General features: G+C 47.7%; 1 protein-coding gene across 1 annotated transcript in view; it reads right to left on the bottom strand.

Annotated features, from left to right (window-relative positions):
• Window positions 1–14,129, bottom strand: part of tead3a (TEA domain family member 3 a) — a gene marked incomplete at its 5' end in the record, with an annotated part of 35,814 nt that extends 21,685 nt beyond the window's left edge. The window contains 2 exons of the mRNA XM_056275150.1: window positions 9,133–9,374; window positions 13,930–14,129. Coding sequence (XP_056131125.1) covers window positions 9,133–9,374; window positions 13,930–14,129 — 442 coding nt within the window. The remainder of the gene's footprint in view (window positions 1–9,132; window positions 9,375–13,929) is intronic.
• Window positions 14,130–18,928: the final 4,799 nt, after the last annotated feature.

Genomic DNA, 18,928 nt, shown 5'->3' with positions numbered 1-18,928 from the left:
GGTTTCGCAGGGAACTGCAATCTAAAGTGGGGAGGAGATGTGATGTATTGGGCTGGGTTTTTGTTCTGGGTATTTTCCCCCGGCTACCGCCAGTTATTTTCATGTTGTGTTTTTGGTTGTACTTCCACTGTTCCTCTCATGCCATTACAATGTACACTGCAGCATGTTGAAATATTTCCTCGCTCCTGTTTTTATATTTAAGTTACGTCAGTGAAACATCGTAAGGTTAGTACTTTCACATAGTGAATGTAACACCAGATCGCTGTTTATTGGGCCATCTCAGCACCTCTGTTAAACATACATCACATAAAACGCTGCCTTTTTTGTGCAAGTTGGCATTTTATTTATTTATTTATTTCCCCCTTGTTTTCACCAATTGACCTTTCACAAAGTCCCGCCCCCCCTTAGTTACTGTTGCTATGCCCATCAAGCTTTTTAGACCCATCCAGGAAGTAGCCGGAAAACCCCAAAACATGAAGGAAGAAATCAGCGTATTCCCAGAGAAAGTAAGTGACGTATTTTGGAGTAATTCATCCTTGATATCATCCCGTGAAAGGCAGAGGGGGCTACAGTATGCAGGAGAGACACTACATTCAGAATATTAAAAGTAAAACTGACTTGCATGGACTCCGGGCTGCTGGGTGCGACTGTAACTGAGGGTAAAGCTTACCGGTCGAAATCAAAGAATGAGAAACCCCATCAACTAATTCTGAAACACATTGTGGACCAATTGTGGTTTTGCACTGTAAGGTAAGTTAAATATTTCAGTTATTATTGGTATATTTTTAATAATCCATTGTCAACATTACCGTATTATAGTGTTGGCCAAGGTTCCCCATGGCGTTCTTTTATCCACGCTTTTTCAGGGGTTCTGTATGAGCTCCTGGGGGTCGCAGGGCAGCCAGGGACATGCCCTGGGGCTGGGGGATCTGCCCTATGATTTTTTTTTTTTATCTTTGGACCAGAACCGGTATTTTCAACAAAATGAGGCAAATGAGATGCCTTCGCGGGCGGGTTAACTTTTCCGAACAGCCGGTCCCCACCTGGAGCTCACAGAGGGGGAGAAACGTTTAAAATAGGCCGGATATGGGGAGGTCAGACTGGCTAGAGACCATCCCAGCCGACCCTCCCCGCGGGTCTTTATGCTCTGAAATGAAAGGCGGAGCCTGGCTAACCTGTGATTAGCATAACAAAGTTATGTTAGTGGGCTAGCTGTCATTCGCTATCATTAAATTAGGTATCTCTGGCCACAGACTAAGCTGGTTACGTTCATCAGGTACATTAATAATGTTATTTTGTTAGTAATACGCTGTTGATATGTTGGTAATGGTAATAATCATTGTGTGGGTAACAGTAATAATATGTTAGCTATATTAGCTATCAATAATAGCTAGTAGCAAGCTTAGCTTGGAGCAGACAGATATTTTGGTTGATTTTGGATGGATTAAGCTTGCCATGGGGTCTGCTATACTGCCAAATCCATTGCCGACATTGCGCTTCTTGCATTCTGGGTTTTGGGAAGGGAAAGAAAATTACACCCCCTCCAAACTTTTCGGATATCTAGTATCCAATTTGCAGATCTCATAGACACACCGTTTCAGCTTTTTGCTGTCTTGTTTGAAAGCTTGACGGACCTCCCTCACATAGAAACCGTTGCTGGGGTGGGATTGGACAAGCACCGTTCTGGGGCGGTACTTTGCGAAAGGTCAATTGTATCTGGCCAATTACCCCACTCTTTCGAGCAGTCCCAGTTGCTGCTCCACCCCCTCTGCCGATCCGGGGAGGGCTGCAGACTACCACACGCCTCCTCCGATATACTATGTGGAGTTGCCAGCCACTTCTTTTCACCTGACAGTGAGGAGTTTCACCAGGGGGAAGTTGCGCGTGGAAGATCACACTATTCCCCCCCAGTTCCCCCTCCCCCCGAGCCGCTAATGCAGTGACCAGGACACATAGCCACATCCGGCTTCCCACCCGCAGACAAGGCCAATTGTGTCGGTAGGGAGGCCCGATCAAGCCAGAGGTAACACAGGGATTCAAACCGAGATCCCCGTGTTGGAAGGCAACAGAATGGACCGCCACGCTATCACGACGCCCGCAAGTTGGCATTTGAACAGAAAGCATGTACAGAGAAAAAAAAGCAAGAATTGCGTTCCCTCACAGAGGATGAATCAGCAGAAGGCAAACGAAGTCAAAGAAGTCAAATAAGAACTGACCAAATTTAAAGGTCCAATCCTTAAAGGGAAATTTCGCCGGTTTTTATGTGGATGTCCAATCAGTATTGAGCGCAAATGTAGTCAACTGAAGCAATAAATTCCTCAGTGTATGCTGTATTGACTGAGAAAACCGTGTTCTCCTGGTCGCAGAGCGGTGCCGGCAGTGCGTACCAGGATGCATTGCGCACAAACTTTTGACAACCAAACCCCAAATCCTTCCAAAACCCACCCAGCTCATGGAGGTGGGCGTTTCTTGCGGTTCTGTGTACAAAGAATGGTGTCTTAAAATCTTCACTCTTTGATCAGAAAAAAAAAAAAAGACAAATTGAATTGGATTAGTTTTATTAACAGACATGCCTTCTCATTGTATCATGCCTGGAAGCGACAGCTACAGAAAAAGAGATGAGGGAGTAAGTGTAAGATATCACCGATTACCAACAGATGTTGAACGGTGCAAAGAAGGGCTCTGAGCGATAAAAAGCCCCAAATATGACGTGACGCACCGACATCGGCACTGGGAACTCTTCAGGCATGCTCTTTGCATTTCTCAGCAGATGACTACAACAGGGACAGATATTTCAACTCAATACTCTGGTGTATATTTATACTGCATTCATATTCTACACATATTTCTTATTTTCCTATATATATTGTTATATATTGTAGTAAAATGCGCACATTTTTCTATTTTTCTCATAATTTCACTTATGCTTATATATTTTCTTTTGTAAAATGTGAGCAACTGTAACTTGAACCAATTTCCCCTCGGGGATCAATTAAGTATTTCTGATTCTGATGATGTTGATAGTTAGCCATGCAACACATGGACTAGTCACCGAGTCTGAAATGGGTGTTCTTCAAAACGTCTTTACAGGGAGTCATGCCAGGCTGCAGATAGATCTGGTTACCTCTGACATAATACCTCTTGGCCATGGAGAGAGAACACTGGCATTTCCTGAAACTTTGTTTTTCAAAAATATAATACATATTTTGTAGTTTGCACTGATATTTCATCCTTTTTTGGTCTTATTTTTTTTACCAAGTGCCCAGATTTTAAAAAGTGCATTGTTCAATTGTCTTGTTTCCATAACGGGGACATGTTTTTTTTAAAGTACTTATTCCATCTCACTTAGAAAACCCACGCCAAAGGCAACAGCTTTCCCATTCTGCCACAACTGGTTTATTTTTAACCATAGCCCCCCCCCCCCCAGAAAATTTGTTTTCCCTGTTTTGGGAGAAAATGCAGTGCATCTTGCCTCTGAAGTGCATGACCTCTGAACTAGCCAGCAGGCGTGATTTTGCATGAATTTGACATGTAGGTGTACCTGCAGCCGATTTTTTATAGTGGAAAATAAAGAATTCAAGTTTGTGCACAGAACAACTTTATTCAAGCTAACGTGTCATGTGATATTCAATTTTCAAATAAATATGTAGCATATTGCACATCATCCTTGGACAAGACAAAGTCCAGCTCAGTCCCAACAAGCTTCAAGGTAGAAGTGTCCATTGTTAGCTGCACTGATGCTTAGCAGCGTTATCACTCAAAGGCTTGCATATCACATGGTCAAAGCTTGCCCGTTGCTCCGTCCACTTCAACACGCCCTCTGTACCGACCACTGGGGGAAGGATATTTGGCTCCGATGTGATGTACGACAAAGGCCGGCAAGATGATGCGGCTCCATTTGTCAAGTTTCTCCCCTTGTATCACCCACTCCAAAAACAAAAAAAAGCAGCCAGACAATAATGTCTGCAGAGAGCAAAAGGCAGTAAAGAAGGTGGTTATTTATCAGGAAGCTACAAGTACTGGTCATTAACAACTGTTTCCAGAAAGTTGAATCAGTTCACCCGGACACAGAGTTTACGTGGGAGAAACGCTTCATCGCTCACCTCAGTGACTTCGTCAGTCTCACTGCAGGTATCCTCAACATTGCTAACGGCGCAGTGGTGTAGCGACTGAAACCGGTCATCTAACAGGTTTCATGTGCAAATTGTCGTGCACATTGAACCGATCACCGGTTTTGGTCGTTATCCGTCTGCGCTGGTTTCGGACGGTAACACTGTGATCATTGTAACTGCAATTTACCTAAGTGAAGACAGCAAAATATCAGGGTGATGATATACTGGGCAACTTTTTGGCCGGTATGATAGGATAATGTTCTTGCAACAGAAAATTTAGCGAGACGTGGCAACATATACTACAGGATTTATCTGGGTGACAAGAGGTTGCCACGCCCTCGGTACAAACGTCCTGAGAAAAGCACTTGTCCAGCGTTGCCGTGTGCCACCACCCTAGCCTATAGCTACTACTTTGTCGGCCAGAACAGCGAGCGTACTCACTCGGTGGTCATCTGTTGGTCTTGGTGGTCTTTTTGGTGTCTTGAAGAAAGTATCCAACACACCACTGTCCATGTGAAGAGGAAAAACTTTAATGCATAGTAACACACACGGGCCGTCCTGGGGTCGGGGTCGGCAACAGCATCCCACAAAAGCTGCCCGCACTGAAATTTATTGCAGCAGAAGGATTCAGTTTCTGTTGGCAGTCGGAGGGCAATTCGAGCAACGGCACCACCGGTCGCCGTTTGCTTCGGCAGCTGAGGTTCTGGATAGTCGCCGCCGGCCATATCTTCTCGCTCGGCTAATGCGGCGGCAGCAGCCTCGGCCTCTCTCCGCTGCATTCCTTCGGTCGTTTACTCCAGCTCCAATAAATACAGTTGAATACTGTGGCAGCCAAAACACTAAAATGGTTCCTCGTCCGTAAGATCCTCTACGTTCATATTTTGGGATGCCGCGGTCGCTGTTGGAAACGTAGCTCGTTTGCAACACGAGACAAAAGAGAACAAGGAAGTTTTGGTTTTGAGCGGCATCTGGAGCACGCCCCCTGGCAGAGGCACAGGCAGAAACTAGAAATCCAAGCTGAACTGGTCCGTGGTTCTTCCTTGTCACCCGCTACGTCGCCGACACATCAAATGACGACACTGGTGCCGGAAGGATAAGATTTTGCAGCTCCGTCCCAGAGGCACGGAGACATTGGCAACAGCCGCAGGCGGTTTTCCCACTACACCCCAAATTCGTATAGACAGAGATGAGGTTGAACATCTGCCGAGCGGTCCTTTAATACAAATACGGACAAGTGCCGCCCTGCTACCAAAATACAAAGCGCAGGACTGGAAGCTGCAGTCACACCCAAATATATTATCAGGTCTCTTGATACAAGGACCGACGCTAAACAACAACTAAATCTGAGTTTCTCACGTTTTCTGATGCTGGGAAAGGTCTGTTCACATCACCGCTGGGTGTAAAGATTGGAGTAAAACAGACTCGTATTTTCAATTACCGTTGGTTGAGAGAGAGAGAGAAAAAAAAAGATGCTTCATTCTATAACTCAAACACTTAAACTCTGTGTGTAAACAGACCTCAGTTTGTTATGGTCAAATAAATCACAGACTGGGCCTTTAAACAACTGCCCTGCCCAAATCAATCGCCCCTTCCTTAGTTTATGTACTCACTTTCGTGGGTCTTACTTTTTCATATTTTAAACTGACATCCAAGAGATTTTTTTTTTTTATATATCCTAAATCTTAAAAGGCCTCCTTGTGTAGAGATGTGGAGATTTCATAACAGAAGCAGCGTGCACACAGAGTTTATGAAGCTTTTTTTTTTGTGTTTTTGGTCCGGTTTTAATTTTTTGCAGATGTGTGCGATTCTCATCATGCGCAGCCTGTGTCGGCCTCGGCCTCGTACGTGGACAGAGGTACAAAGCATTCAGACAGACTGTGGGATTGGGAGGACAGAAAAGAGGGAAGGTCATGGTATGGTTAACACACATCCCAGATGGGGCCTTTCCACAATGCCGGCTCAGCTCTTTCTTTCACCGCTTCCGACTCTCACCTGACAGACGGCTCGTCTCTAGTCTGACTGGTGGGTTTAGTCTCTGTTTGTGCGGCCGCGGCCATCTGAACACGGCGGGCGGTGGTGAGGTAATAAGTTCAAGGGAAAGACATTCACCCGAGCCTTTCAGACGGACTCGGCCGATATAATCCTCGATCGGACCCGTTGGCGTCACTGCGGTCGCCGTCATTATTTCTGGTAAATGGGGTGATACCGACGGGAATTTGGCCTCGTCCGGATGAGTCACGTCCGTGCTGCGGACTTACCAGAACCCCCCCAAAATCGGAAGGGGGGAGACACTGACTCAGACACAGCGATGCCGAGATCTGCTCCAATTCAAAAAACCCAAACCAGTCAACCCTGTCACCTAGCACGCCACGCCACCACAGGGAACTCCCATCTGATATGACCACAACAAACATTTCTGTAAAAAAAACCAAACAAATCACGACATCAACCTCACCGAAACCCCGCCTGGCGGGTTCGGGCTCATCCACAGAAATTGCAGCAGTGTGTTGCCGAAACCACCATTAATACAAAAAGCGTCTGTGTTATCTGGGTCACTGTGTGCGTGGAAAAGCGGCTGATCGGTCTGCTGATCGTCCCAACTTGGGAATACACACTAGTCATTGAGCTCCACAGGTGCCCTCATCATGGGATATTGATGAGGTCATGTGACTGCACAAAAATGGAGGCGGATTATGCCTTAATATGACCAGACTGCATGAGCATGGGGTAAATCTGCATGCGCTGTGTGTGTGTGTGTGTGTGTGTGTGTGTGTGTGTGTGTGTTTTGTGTCTGGGTTGGTTTGACCTTGTTTATGAAGGAGGGAGGGGGAGGTTAACACACTTCCACAAAAGGAGAAAATGCCATAACGCTGAAACAAACCTTCCCTTTCTGTCGCGTGGTATCACATATCCTCTCTCTCTCACACACACACACACACACACACACACACACCCCCCATGCCATGCAGCACACTCTGCAGCTGCATGCACAAATGCTATCCATCAGCCAAAGGAAATATTCTGGTAATGTTGGCTGTCGGCCAAGGCCCAAACTACGGCAGGTGGGAATGGTCAAAAACACAGCAAAGCTCTCTCTAGTGTCGTCCTAGACAGGCAAGCCAGAGAGCACGATGAAAAGCACAATATCGAGGCACTGAAAGGTCAGGGCTGCCGGTTATGCAGTCTCGTCCGCCAATCTGGAACGGCTTTTAAGCAACAGGAGCCCTCGTGGAGCCGAGCCGATCCTTGTAACGCGGTCCCCCGACATCAAAATGTCCGGAACAGCCCGGCCAGACGTGTGGACCTGCTCCATCGTTTGACCCCGTTAGAGCTCAGTGCCCTTTAACCCCACGCACATAATGGAAATGTTCTTAAACTACCAGCTAGCAGTAACAATGGGCGAGAAGAGAACTAAAGGAAGTGGACCGACATCCAGTTCAGTAGTCCTCATAATGAGGTTCTGTGGCCAGCGAGGGTCCTAAAGGGGATTTATGGTCTTGAAGTGGCTTCTATGGTTTATGGCGAGTTTTTCTTCATCTCTTATAAGATAGCGCAAATGTTTAGCAGGAACACACTGATACCCATTATGTTATTGGATACTGGGCTGACGACAGGCTAAAATGAAGTGTCTGTATCGGAGTTTAACGTCAACTTGTACAGCCGTCCGGTAATCTCCGACGACTGTAATTTTCATGGCACATCGGTTCATCCCTAATTATAAGGGGTTGGGTGAAACGGTGCAAAATCACAACACTAAGCCGTGGTGATTTTAATGTTGCAGCATTTCCCCTGAATCGCAACGTTTAAGCCGGCTGAGTAGATGCGGTGTAGAGGTTTGGCGTAATGATTCCTACACCGCTCAATGTTTGGATTTGTTTAAAAGTTTTCCTCAGGGAGGGTTTGAGCCTTTCTAACGCACGATGCATCAGTTAAACGCATTCTGGTGTACCTTTTCTTTGGATTTTCGCAGTTTTGACATTTTACTGTAGATAAGAGGGGATGGTGCCTAAAAAAACAACAAATCACAATATTTATAACGTTGTGATATTGGAGAAATTGCAATATGTACAGAATTGGCACTCAAATGCTGTATTATCCAATTGGGAGCCACCTGTTGATTTCTGGTCCTACGATTAATGTATGACAATAACAGACTGACGAGACTTCTTTCAAATGTTGGTCTAATGTTTGTCTATTTGAGCAGGGCTGGGGTTAACGTGTTGAAAAAACTTAAAAGCTGAAATCTGCAGTTTTTCACCATTAATAAATGTTTATTTTCTCCACGTGTGAGGTGGTGGACAGACGGTCAGTCTTCCAGCAGGACAGTGTTGTGATATAGTAGGATGTAGGAGGCAGAGAGAAACAGACCTGTTTACTCTGATTTTCTGGGACTACAGACAAGGCGTAGCAGGACTACAAACCAGGCGTAGCAGGACTACAAACCGGGTGTAGCAGCCATTGTGGCTGGTGTGCCATCAGCTCAGCAGTAAACAGTCCCCACCCTTGTAAAAATGGATCCTGGCACCAAAGCTAACACAGACAGTCTGATGTATTACAAACTACATCACACTATATGGGACCACTGTTGTACAGTCATACTGGTTGTCATGGACACGCCAGCATCACGTCTCAAGTCTTATACTAACACGTACGTGTTTGCTGCTGCACCAGTGTTCGTCCTACCCGGTCAAAACCCCTCAACAGCGGTGTACGGAGACTGGAGAGTGTCTCCAACCACGGTGAAGATGACTGATGGTGTTACGGAGCCTGACTCCACCGTACACATGGAGAACATAAACATTTATTATGGGAGACAAATCACGGATTTCAGCTTTTAAGAGTCACCTTTTCTTTGGCTTACTCGTTGTATCAAATATGGAGCCTCGGCAAGGATTTACAGCTAACTGCCGAGTTTGTGCATCTGGGCTGTGAACTGCAAAAAGAGATCTGAAGAGGGAGTAAAGAATGCTGTGAAACTGTTTGAATCAGTCAAGTGTGTTTCTCCGGTACAATGCCTTACCGTACATCTTGCCCTCGTCTGACAGTATTATCTTCCTCCGGCCGCAGGGCGGGTAGATTGCCAGAGCTTCCTGAAAGCTCTGCTCAATGTCTGGGCTCCACACTCCCTCCGGGTCGCCATCCAGACCCCGGTCTGGTCCGTCCCCAAGCCCCTCCCCATCCCCACCATCCTCCTGCCCTCCATCAGGGCTGCCACGGCAACTCCACTCCGACGCAATGATGACGGCTCCGGCCACAGCACACCTGGGAGCAGGTGACAGGGAAAATAAAGACGTTTCTACTGATCTGTGGTACCCCCGTACACCCCCCCCCACCCCGGTACTGAAGTCATGGTGCTGCAGTCAAATACAGGGCAGTAAATGAAAGGCAAAACACTTCACCGCCCAATACCTGAGCTACCAAGTGTCATTATGAACAGCATTTAGCGGGAAACGATCACGGCTTTCAACATTATTCCCATATATAATAGTGACAACAGCGTGTGGCGGGGCAACACGTGGCCACAATACTGAGCAGACTCGTGTGTCTCTGAAATGCCATCAAAACGTGTCGAAGAGTGTCCACCGGTGACATCACTAGTGGGACATCACTCGCGGGGAGTGCCCCGGTTCGTCGTTAGGCTGCAGCGTGTAAGAAACTGTCAATAACGAGGCTTTTAAATCATTTCTATCTTCCTAGGAAAATGCGAATATTGACACAACGCAGACCAGGGAGCACATTTTCATATTCAAATTTGTCACCAGCAGAAACGGTTTTGGCATCGGTCCGATGGTTGCCGGCGAAGTGTTATCCCTACAACGTACGTGGAGATGACGCTAAATACAAGACTGTTCCCCTTTAAGAAACTTAATTTTCCACAACTCATCCCTGTTCTCTATTGAGAAGCATCAAATTAATTAAATGGAGAATAAATGGTCATCTAAATCCAATTATGAATTTTAAAACCTTTTAGCGTGATTTTTTTTTTCTTTTCATACAACTTGCTCAGTCATCTTGTGGTATACAGGAATAAGTGTAAATGCTTGTCACACGTCCTGGAAATGTATACGAACTCTGCGCTAATTATTTTACTTAATCAAACACTACGCAGTTGGCCGCGGTGATGCAGAAGGGGGCGGGAGAATTGGATCAACGTGCGGCTGAGACCACGCGGTCAAAACGAGGCGGGCCAGGCGGTATCGACATCTCAGCTGGCCCACTCGGATACCGGTAACCCCACAAAAGACAACTGACAAAGACGACGACGGAGGTCAGGGCCGGAGGCCTCGGCCCCCGTGTCCTGTATGTCTTGCCCCCCCGGTGGAGAGCCCGGCGGGCCTGGATCGGGCCACGGTTGGGTGTGCAGCTGCCGAGCATGGCGACAGATTTTTAAGACCTGAGACGACTCCGCGCTCGAGCTGACACGAGATCAGGTTTGTTTGACGTAGTTTACACCCGCCGAGGCAAACCAGGGTATAAATAGCCCGGCCCGGGCAGTTAAAGATGTGACAGGCAACATGATGAAACTGTAAAGAGCTTGTAAATTCATAGAGGACTCCGGCCAAGGGCAACAGCGACCACTGGTTGGTCTACTCGTGACGTTTACTGTGATACCTACACCGAAGTGGAGCGCCGGGAATCTAACAGTGTTGATGTATAGGCGATATCGGGATATCAGGAGACGTACGCAAAGATACCACATCTAGGACTCCAGCCGAGGTTCATGTCAGTGAACTGCTGGTAACTAGTTTTCCAATATTTCAGACCTCACCGTGTGAGAAAGGGTAATAGTTTAGCATATATATACATAGATTGTCGTTTTCAGTCCATTTAGACGACAAAACGGTGCATCACAACATGACCGTACAAATCTCATGCTGATCCAACACCACTGAAATACGGTACATGGTGCTGTCGAGTCGCTGCCCAGCTTTGCCGGACTACGACGTTAAAGGGAAGTAAAAGACCCTCCTCAAAATCAGCCGCGGCAACAGGGGGGGAGAAGACGAGCAACGGCCCCTTGGGAGATTCACGACCGACCCACGTTATGGGCCCGCTTCTCCCCGCAACACGAGGCACCCGTCGCCCCGTCGCCCGGAAGTTGGCGTGCCCCGGCTCCGTGAGGAAATTACACATTCTTATGTTATCGTTGAGCGCGCTCCAGATCTGCTCGAACCCAGACGGCCGTGTGTGACATGGACGTGGCCTGGGGTGTAATGTGTTCCAGAGAGCAGAAAATGTGGTCCAGCGCAGAGTACCCGTAGCGGATCTCTGCGGTAGCGTGGCTTCCCCTTGCTGTGGTGGGGCTCTACTGGTGGAGGACTCAGCACAGGGCCTTCCCATTATCCATCACCGCTGACAGAGACGTGCTGTTACTATGGCGATCGAGGCGGACCCGGGCGAGATGGTTAGGAAAGACCAAAGCCTCGCCGAGACGGTAGAACTGATTGCCAAGGGGCGGGGGGGTGGGTGGGGGGGGTGGTGTTGACTAGCCTCAAAACTGTCCGTGTAAGAGGTCAGAAAACAAAGTGACCACTGTTGCTTTACTAGGAGGCGTATTTGTGCCATCCGGGCATATGTGCCATCGTCAAGTACGACTGTATTTTGATCGATTCTCGGTTGGTTTAAAACCTGGGGGGGGGGGGAGTTTGATCGGGGCTCCCTCTGGGAAAATTATTTTGCAGGACTAAGGACATTTTACTTGAAGTACTGGATGGATCTCCACTTGTACTGTTGTACTTCTCAGTGGCTTGGAAACGAGGGTGTTGACCTCGGGGGTAGGTTCGTGCCGGACGTTGTAACGTCAAGATACCGCAGCACTCAACAAAACACCCCGTCTAGGTGCGTTTTTAGCAGCTGCCTCTAAAATAGACTGTGTAGTTGCTAAACACCCCCCTCCCCCCCCCAAAAAAACTTCAAGCACTCGTGCGCACCCTCTGCGGTTAAAAATATGGCTAGAAACATGAGAGCTCGGCTTAACGTCCTGCAACAAAAATGTGCAACTTCAGCGAGTAAAGAAAAGATTTTCGTAACCCGACTTTACAATTTTCCATGACCTCCCCAGTGTTTCCAGGAGACTTTACAAGTCATCTAGGTGTTTTCTGCTCCTGGAAAACCAGTCCATACATTTCCATGTTCTCCACGAGGCAGGGGAACCCTGCATATTCTGCAGTGGGGTATGTCAGATATGTGGTGGTGATTTCGGGGTACACCACTTATCTCGGGTGGAGGTACGCAGAAATGTTGACAAGATTCAAGAAACGATGGGGGTGAATTGCACACAACTTTTACTATCCGTCATCGTGGGTCTCGCTATCAAGTGACGTAAGTGCCACGATGGCCCAGTCAAGAAACGCACGCGCAGCCCTGCCGGTATCAGCTTAGCAGCGGTGGCCAAAGGGTCATGTGTTTAATGCAGTGGGGAGCCGGCAGGAGTCAGGGCAGCGCCGAGCTAAATAAAAACCATGAGCTCAGCAAACACACACACACACACACACACACACACACACAGACACATATTATGGACTGCCTCCTGGTCCAATGGAAACATCAGAAGACATTATAATTATCCAAACATGATTTCCATCAAAGCAACTCCAACCAGCAGGGTCAATGAGTCAATGCAGGCTATGTTTGCAGACTTTTCCTGTCGGGGGGGGGGGGGATGGAACAAAGTTCATGCACTTCGCAATCGACATGCAACAGGAGATAAAGCGTTTCAGTTTATTAATTTTATTTGATGCGATTTGGTTTTGCACGTCTACTTCCCATTTAATAGTGCGTCCCACCGCCATGCAACAGAGTGCCTGTTGACCAGACCACCGTTTTGGAGAGTTCATGTTTTAGGGTTTGTTTTTGAACGGAAAAGTGTTAATTGATTCTTATTGCCATATGTGACTACCTTATGTTTCGTGCTTTTGCTCTGTTAGTGTGTTGTCCCGCTGTAGTGCACATTTTCAACTGTTTATGTTACTAAAATGTCTATCTGTATTTATTTCTGTCTACCCAGTGTATATCTGCCTGTCAGCCCATCTATAGCCACCTATCTTTCTGTTTTTACCTCGTCTGTCTACATCTATGGGGTTCTATCTATATCTGCCTGTCTGTCTATATCCATCCATCTCTGCCTGTCCTGTCTCTCTCGTGTGAATAGGGGTACCATTCTTCTCCTATGGCTTTAGCTGAGGCTGTAAACCAGTCTCAAAGCTTTTGTAAGAGTTCCGCCGGAACGAGAAACGAAATCCACCCGTTCTCCCGAACCAGACAGGAAAACCAGCGGCCGTTGGTTGGAGCCCCCCCGTACAGCCAAGCGGGAGCTGGCAGAGAATCCGCGTCTCGATCCCACGGAAAACGCGTCCAATCCAGCGAGGCCTAGCAGCTGTTCGGCGAACGGACACAGTTTCACTTTTAACTCCGTCCCCGTGCCTTCCACGCTCGGCTACAATGTAACGTTTACGCCGTCGCGAGCGGCCACACGTTACTTCCTAACCGTGTGCCGCCGCCGCCGCGCTGACGCGTTAACGAGACACAGTGTAACAAAATCACGTTCACTTCAGAGAGACGTCCCGACTCGCTAGTCGGGTTAGCTGGAAAGCTAACAACACCTGAACAAAAGTCCCAAAGTGAAGTTGAACTGAGTCGCACTCGGCGCCTTGGTGACGGGAGGAGCTCCTCCCGACCAGCGCGGAGTTCTCAATCAGCGACGCGCGCGAAAAGAAATGTGAAAAATGACAAAAATCCCAAAAACCCGGGGCGCGCGCAGCCGCGTGAAAAAAAAAAAGTTGTGACCCAACAAAGAAGTCCGCGAGAAGGCACTCACCTCTCAAACGCTCCGGCCGCCGCTTCCGCTCCTTCGGCCGCCTTTCCACCGGAAACCTGCCTCAGAGCAATCCGCACGACTTTCCCTCCCTTTGATGAAACCCTTTGCAGGTTTTTGAGAGAAAACGCGGAATCCCAAACACGAGCGGCGTTTGTCGCGAACAAGAACGCACGGAGGAAAAAATATAGAGGCGTGGCTTTGAAACACACACACACACACACACACACACACACACACACACACACACACACACACACACACACACACACACACACACACACACACACACACACAAAGTTTGGGGTCCAACTCCTCCCATGACGTCATTCTCCTATTTGGAGTCGCGCTGCTGTCGGTGTCATGGTGGTGTTGCAGGCTGGCGCTGTTACAGATGGTCGCCGAGGTAAACCCAGCAGAATCAAACAATAGAGTTCATTTCCCCAAATACGGAGAAAAGAAAACAAACACGACCTGCTCCGGACTCCTTTTTCACCTAACCTCAAAATGGTGGCACCAACCCCCAAGTCTCCATCGCAGCTACTTGTTTCATTCAAGGGACACCTGCAGACCTTTCTATTTTAGGTCTAAATCGCCTCAATCTGTAAATCTTCTCCAAAGGGAAAAACAACAACCGTATCGTGACACATTGCAGCTTAAACTTACCTAAAGACCATTATTACAGGTCTGTACTGCTATTGTGTCCTACTTCTACGTGCACTTAGACATTTAACCCTTGTGTGGGGTTCGGGTCTGTGGGATCCGTTTTGATTGTTTAGTGGAAGAAAAGTGATACACGAGTTGTCTGTGAATGTTCTCATTCATCCAGGTCCAGCTGCATCAAGTGCAACCGGACTTGGTATATATCCGTGAAGACGCTTCGCCTCTCATCCAAGAGAAACGTCTTCACGGATATATACCAAGTCCGGTTGCACTTGATCCAGCTCCTTTGGATGACACGCGGATTCCTTTTCCAGCCTGAGAGCCACCGGCCTTGGCTCGTTTCCTGTGAAGAACGTGTAAAAGAAAACATTTCCATTGAGTGCACACAGTGCACCCCCACCCCGACACATTTATATTATATTATGTGATGTTCGGATCCACTAGACCTGAGGCTAATAAAAGTGAGGAAATTGTGTAGCGTCTTAGCACCAAGAACCTGTCTGCCCCTGCATCTCCCGCACTCTTTACCCTCTTTCTTTTGTAAAGCACTTTGTAGCATTGTTTTAGAAAAGTGCTTTATGAGTAAAATGTATTATTATTATTTAGTGCGTGAAACTACACACACACACGCGTGAACAGACACACAAGCTTTCTACAGTGTTACAGTTCACGCATGAGAACCTATGCATGTAAAAGGGACCAAACCCATTTGCATGCCATACGTTGGGCTTCTTGTCCTTGCTGGTGTTTTCAGATCTAACGGGGAATCCACAGAATCTCTGGGATACGGAAACCGGCGGAGGACCTTTCCGTGCAACAATGTCTCTGGAAAACTTCCATATTATTTCCAGTCAAGTCAAGTCCAAATTATTTATAAAGCACATTTAAAAACAACCCGCCTTGACCAAAGTGCTGTACGGACCAGAGCAGGTAGCCAAAACACAAATAGAAGAAACACCGACACAGGCACAAGCCAGAAACCAGTCACATCAGGAGGATTCAAACGCTACAGAACATAGTAAGTTTTGAGCCAGGATTTAAAAGAGTCGATGGAGGGGGGGGGGATCTTATAGGGAGGGGGAATGCTGTTCCACAGTCTAGGGGCTGCAACCGTAAAGGCACAGTCACTCCTGAGTTTAAGTTTAGATGGCGGGACAGCCAGGAGTCCCGGATTAGCTGACCTGAGGGACCTGGAGGTGCAATAGAGGGTTATAAGGTCTGTGATATAGGAGGAGGCCAACCCATTTAGGGTTTTATAAACAAACAGGAGAGCCTTAAAATCAATTCTGAACCTGGATTATCCGCTTCGATAACCGAGACACCAGACCAGCTCGGAGGCAGGAAGACAAGCTAGCTGCAATAATGTTATTGTGGGACAAGTGGGTGGACCGCCCTCCCTTGATTTACAACCCTGTGCCCAACATTAGTGGTGACGAGAAGCTTATACCATTTAGGGGCCACTGCCCCTTCAGGCAGTACATAATCTCTAAACCAGCAAGCTGCGGGGAACTTGTAAGTGCATACACGGGGGGCGGGTGGAGGAGCCCCTGAGAGGAACTAAGGGATGCAGGCTGTCCTGGACATGACACGGGGACTCCGTGGTCCCAAAATCACACACGTGATAACATTTTTACTTCACGCAAACTGGGACAGGAGCTCTTCAAGAGGAAGCTGACGATGGTAGGAACACCATGCAAAAAACAAGCCAGAGCGCCCACCTCAGCTGTTGACTACTCGGAACAGGCCCATCAATTCATCTAAGTTTGTGTTCACAGCTGACGTGTCCCCGGTGTCCTACGTGCAAAAGAAAGGCAAACATATGGCCCTCGTGATTATGCTGCATAGGGATGGGAGAATCTGTGACCCGGAGCATCAAAAACCAGATATCATAATGGATTACAGTGCCACAAAAGGAGGGGTGGACAATTTGGACAAGATGGTGACTGGCTACAGCTGCGAAAGAAGGACGCTACGCTGAACACGTGATATTTTTCGGCATCTTGGACATCCCCGGCGTACAAGGCTTTCGTCATCTGGATGGTGCTGAACCCAGATTGGAACAGCGGGAAGCTCCAGAGGAGATGGCTGTTTCTTGAGCAGCTGGGCAAAGCATTGGCAAGACCTCAAATCCAGAGAGGACAGCATATCCCAAGGACCCCAGCTTCTGCAGCCATCGTGAGAAGGATTCAGGAGAAAGACGCTGATGGCCCATCCACCCAGCTAACAGAACCACCAACTCCGGTACTTGAAGCAAGTGTGAGTTATGTTGTTGCATGTGTGTGTCTGGCTCTCCTGGCCTGCTGTGACTACACACTTGTATGAGTGAGTGAGTGAGAGACAGCTGTGTTGGTAAGCTTTCTGATCTAAGTGTTTTCATCGTTGTGGGTTGCGGTCGGTAGCAACAAGCAGAAACGATACGATGTATGTGGACCCAAGAAGAACAGAAAGACAGTGCACATGCATCAAGTGCAAGAAATACATATTTGCAACACACACAGTAAAATTCTGCCCCTCGTGTGATGCTCATTTATAATTTATAAAAAAAAATACTACATGTACACATTGTCTTTCCAATTTGTTCGGTGTAAAGCAATAAACATCAGCGGTGATGAAAACGTTGCTTGAGTTATATTTGTCCAAGTTAAACATTATATATTCCACACGTCTTGATTACAATTGATTTTTATACAAAATAATTTTATCAAAAAATAGATAGCCCTTTTATTGATAAATGTGATCTAGCAGAGGTAAAAGGTAGATATTAGCGATATATGCTGTCTAATTTGCTTAGAGATAAAGTCATCATTTGTCAAAGTGCCCCTCCACTCAAAAATGTGTTGTTCTTATGTTTGTGTCCCTCGTGGCATGTCTGGCCTTGGCTATACGGACACGTGTCTGCGCAGTTTGTCACTAGAGCAGTGTTTTGTTTTCACATTCCTCCTGGAGGAGGCGCTGTCTGTGCACTTCCCTCAAATCTGAGATTCAAACGTACCCCGGGCAAGTTAAGAGTTGAACGTCACAAATCCGAGAGCCAATACAGGGCAGGCAAAGAAACCTGAAACCTCCTTGTCAGTACAGAGAGCAAGTTTGCATTAGCAGAGTGAAAGCTTTGACGGCAGGCATGGTAGTCTGCAGTTTTTGGATGTAAACCGGTACCCGGAGCATCCTTCCACTATCTACCAAAAAAAAAATCCCACCATGCTGGTTGGAATTTATTTACAGACAATTGTACCCATCCAAGTACTCCACTCTTCCGAGCCGTCCTGGTCGCTGCTCCACTCCCTCTGCTGCAGACTACCACATGCCTCCTCCCATACATGTGGAGTCTCCAGCCGCTTCTTTTCACCTGGCAGTGAGGAGTTTCACCAGGGGGACGTAGCGCGTGCGAGGATCACGCTATCCCCCCCCCCCAGTTCCCCCTCCCCTTCTGAACAGGTGCCCCGACCGACCAGAGGAGGTGCTAGTACAGTGACCAGGACACATACCCACATCCGGCTTCCCACTCGCTGGCGAATATTTTTTTTCCTAGGATGAATCCGGAAAGTTCCCGCCCTCAGGCACTAGGCTGCTAGTTATTTGGTAATAGTAAAACTGTAAACTATGTATTTAGCTAATGTCGAAGTTCAGCCATATGAAACGATGACAGCTGCCTGTTTTTTCAGCCCCCCCCCCCCCAAAAAACAACAACAAAACAAAACGGAGCGGTGTGCGACCCAAACTTCTTTTCTAGTCCGGACTTCGATCCCCACTGGGCTCGCGCCCCCCCCACGCCGCTCCGGCGGCGCCACTAAAGGCGTCCGTCATCGTGCTCTCCGAGGGCTGACGGAGCGGCGGGAGCGGCTTTGGGACTTAGCGGCGCCAGGGGATTCACCCCTCCGGTGCTTTCCGCGCTTGGTCCCGAACAAAACGCTCGGAACCATAAAGTGTAGTGCGGGTCACCTCGCCTCGACTTGCCGGCAGTTTTGAATTTTAGACGTACTGCCAATGATCCAGAGCCCAGGCAAACTTGGTTGGCTATCAGGATAAACAGGGATTACACATAATATAAAAGTCTCAGCCAGACGGGATGTATCTTTTTGCAAACTTTGATTAAACTTCCGATATATAATTACACAATAACAACGTGACAATATCGTAGCGAATTCGGGGGCCAACGCAACCACAGGAACTGCCGCGACCGGGAAGAGAACTCGTATCGCCCGCACCGCAGCAGACATCGCTAACCGCTAGACTAAAGGCTCAGACTCGCCAGCCAGCGGCCATTGTGTCTACTTATCCATGCACGCTACAATATGACACTAACATCGTAGCAGATATTATTGTATTGTTCCACAACCCC

Source organism: Lampris incognitus, chromosome 2 (genome assembly GCF_029633865.1).
Source record: "Lampris incognitus isolate fLamInc1 chromosome 2, fLamInc1.hap2, whole genome shotgun sequence".
In the NCBI taxonomy this organism is placed as follows: Eukaryota; Metazoa; Chordata; class Actinopteri; order Lampriformes; family Lampridae; genus Lampris; species Lampris incognitus.
This window is presented reverse-complemented; position numbering and strand designations above follow the sequence as displayed.